The sequence below is a fragment of the Bison bison genome, unplaced genomic scaffold (genome assembly GCF_000754665.1).
Source record: "Bison bison bison isolate TAMUID 2011002044 unplaced genomic scaffold, Bison_UMD1.0 scf7180017863020, whole genome shotgun sequence".
Lineage (NCBI taxonomy): Eukaryota > Metazoa > Chordata > Mammalia > Artiodactyla > Bovidae > Bison > Bison bison.
The window spans coordinates 30,776-34,599 of NW_011493592.1; the positions used below are offsets into that span (position 1 = coordinate 30,776).

Below are 3,824 nucleotides of genomic sequence, written 5' to 3' on the forward strand. Positions count from 1 at the left end.
TCAGATCTGTCCTTTTATGTCAAACACCCTGAGTACTCGCTGGCGGATCTGCTGAGTCTTCACCCCATAGACCAGAGGATTGAGTGCAGGTGGCACCAGGAGGTAGAGTGTGGCCAGAAGAACATGGACATGATGGGGCACCTGCCGGCCAAAGCGGTGAGTGAGGAAGGAGAATATTCCAGGCACGTAGAAGACCAGGATGACACAAATATGAGATCCACATGTGCTAAAGGCCTTATGTCGGGCCTCACCCCCTGGTACCTTCAGCACCGCCTGCAGGATGAGGGCATAGGAAACACCAATGGCCAGGACATCTAGACCAACCACAAGCAGTGCCACTGCCAGCCCATAGGCTCGGTTCACTGTGCTGTCTGAGCAGGAGAGTTTTACCACAGCCATGTGTTCACAGTAGGCATGGCCTATGATGGTGGCCTGGCAGAAGACAAGTCTCCTCAACAAGATGGGGAAGGGGAGGAGGAGGAGTATCCCCCGCACCAGCACCGCCATCCCAATGCGCCCTATGACCCTGGGATGCAGGATGGTAGAATGGTGCAGAGGGTGACAGATGGCTACATAGCGATCCAGAGCCATGGCCACAAGTACCCCTGACTCCATGGAAGAGAACGCGTGAATGAAGAACATCTGGATCAGACAGACGGTGTACCCAATCTCATGGGCGTGAACCAGGAGCACTGCAAGGGTTTTGGGTGCTGTGGAGGAGGCCAGGACCAGGTCAATGCCAGAGAGCATGGCCAGAAAGAGGTACATAGGCTGGTGCAAGGATGGGTCAGTCCAGATGGTGAAGAGGACGGTGACATTGCCCAGTAGGGCCAGGAGGTAAAGGACACACAGCGGCAGTGCTATCCAGTGCTGGCTTTCCTCTAAACCCGGGATGCCGATCAGGAAAAAGGATGGCTCGATCAGCCTCCAGCTGGAATTACTCAGGGTTGTCATCAATGGCTTGGAAAGGGAAGAGACAAAAAGAAAATCATAATTTCTCCATTCCTGGTGCATTTTTTGTCCCCATAACTCTCTATTTCAAACTTTTGCTATGTCTGCCTCTAATCATGATGATTCAGTGCTTCTGAAAGCCCCACGTAACAAGAAGTACGAATTAAATAGCTACTATGTTTAACTTCTGCAGAGTTAAAACAAAAATCTTTAAACTAGATATGTTTATTTATATGTGTTAGTCTTAAAAGACAGACACAGTGTGAAATAGTTGTCTTTTCAGTGTAAGAGAGGATTACACACTTGTATTTCTGTATTATCAGTAAGAGTCAGTTCTTGTGGATTATAAATCTATACATCACTTCAACTATCTTTTTTGTAACTCAATGATAATAAAAAATATTGCCCCAAAACTGTGACCAGGGCAGGTACAAAATCTGAAATGCCTGGAGGGCACATATCACCCACCTTTTGCTTTCCTCTCAGATTCAAATCTACAAGTAAAAGAACATTTTTCATTGACACCCCTAAGAAAAATCTCACAATTTTACAAAACTTCATATTTCAGTGCTGAACATTCTACGCAATGAGAAAGTTAATTCTCTCTTAACTACTTCCTTTCTGGTACAAGTTCCAGCCCCTTTCTCTCGTATCAGCTGAGGAGTCAGAGGACAGCTGAGCATTTGTGGAAGGCCACCACCCATTGCTCTGATAGGGGCAGTGTCAGCAGAGCAGTGGAGGAAGATGAAGATAAACTTTAGTGCGCAAAGGAGAAGAGCAGAGACGTGTGTCTGAGTACAACCTGCCTCTTCTTTGTACTGGGTTGTTGTGAGTCTAGGGAGAAAGATGAGAGCTGTTTGCTAAGCGTTAATTACTAAAGTAAACAAGAAATCCCTCAATGATTTGTAGAGGAAACGCAAAAGGGACTTTATTCCCAGGAACCTAAAAATGAAGACATATTTAGCTCTCTGGCCAGAAAGCAGAGGACAAGTAACAAAATTTGAAGTTGTTCATTCTTAATTATTCATGTAAATTTAGTCCAAGTGACCTCTCTTCTATGAAGCCTTCCCCAAATTCTGTGAGGCAGCCTGGCATGTCTCCTTTACTTTTCTATAAAATCACCTTACTGGCCATGTCATTGCACTGATTACTTTGAACTATAAAACTCATTAGTCTGTCAGTCATTAAAAAGTGGGGACTATGCCTTGCTTATGGGCTTTCCTGGTGGCTCAGTGGTAAAGAATCTCTGTGCCAATACAAGAGATGCAAGTTCGATCTCTGAGTGGGGAAAATACCCTGGAGAAGGAAATGGCAACCCACCCCAGTATTCTTGCCTGGAAAATCCCATGGACCGAGGAGCCTCACAGGCTATCCAAGGGATTGCAAAGAGTCATACATAACTTGGCAAATAAGCATGCATGCATGCATGCTTGCAGTCACAGGGCAAGTCCCAGAAAGGCCAGAATTTAATTGGTGCCCAGTAATGTTTGGTGAATAAATAAATATCTATATGAGTACATTTAAAATAAATAAATGTGTATATAAAGCAACCAGGAATCGTGAGAACTTGACAAGACAGACCCTGAACTTAAGGAACAGGAATGATGTAGCAGATGGTGGGGCATCTATGAGGCATGGACTGACTGAGCCTCAGTGCTCCTCACCAAGTGATATTCTGGGGGCCTCATGATAGAAAAACCACACTGAATCTCTCTGCCATAGGAAGCTGTGGCAGAATCCTAGGTGAGTGTCAGAAATGAGGAACTCCTCACAGTGGTCAGTTCCAGCACTGTCTCTGTCACTACAGGCAAGAAGGCTCTTCTTCTGCAGGCTGTGGCCTGTCCCTGCCTCATTAATCTCCTTCTTTACAGTGGTGTGGATTTTATGACAGTAGTGAAGGGAGATGCAGGGACCCAGAGATTAGGCGAGGACACAAAAACTGTGGGTTTGTGGGGATGACCTACTAGGAGAGAGAAAAATAGAGATCAAACCCTTAGATGTAGAGGTCAAATGTCAAATCTGAGACACATAAATAGTCAATGAAATGCCTAGAACAGGGATATAGTTCTCTTGACCTCTAGGCTACCTTCTGAAAATGCATGCTTTACAGTCCCAACGTGTGTGTGTGTGTGTGTGTGTGTGTTAGTAGCTCAGTCGTATCCAACTCTTTGCAACCCCATGGACTGTAGCCCACCAGGCTTCTCTGTCCATGGGATTCTCCAGGCAAGAACACTGGTCAGTCCCAACATAGGATTGAGCAAGACTTAGCAACATGAAGAGAACTTAGAAAGAGGAGAAAATTTCCAGACTCAAGAAGGTTTCACTAGGACCCTCTCTGCTCAGTTGAAGAAAATGAGTCCCAGTTCTGTCTCCATGATGATCTTCTGCCTAGCTTGGAAGTATCAGTGATAAAGAAGATTTTACATCCAGAAGGCCCACACAGAAATCTCTGAACACCAAAAAGGAAACAAAACACATCACATAGGTCTAGGCAACTCAAATTTTCCAAGGATGTGAAGCATGGTACTAGCTCTGGCAAGACTTGGCTGAATTAGGTAAATAAGACATACCTGCATGCACCATATGTGATGAGGATGCCAACCTAGGAGAATGCTAAAGGCCCGTGTGAATGGCTCAGCTGACCATTTACTGGCATTGGGGAGTATATGCAAGCTCGCACATTAGCTTGCAGCATGTATGATTAAAAGGGTAGAAGCTAAGGGGATTGAAATAGAGTGGGTTAGTTTTGAGGAATCAGTGAGTTTGGAGGATAACGTCTCTGAGACAAAGGGAAACAAACTTAGAGCTACTAAGAGGTGTCAAACATATTAGAAGACTCAGAGCCACAGTAGTCAACCAAGAAATAACTCCTA

The 3,824-nt window shown here is 45.1% G+C and overlaps 1 protein-coding gene across 1 annotated transcript; it reads right to left on the bottom strand.

Annotated features, from left to right (window-relative positions):
* On the bottom strand, positions 1–954 carry LOC104983639 (olfactory receptor 52L1). The gene has a single exon (XM_010833172.1). The coding sequence runs from the start codon at positions 952–954 to the stop codon at positions 1–3; it is 954 nt and encodes a 317-aa protein (XP_010831474.1).
* Positions 955–3,824: the final 2,870 nt, after the last annotated feature.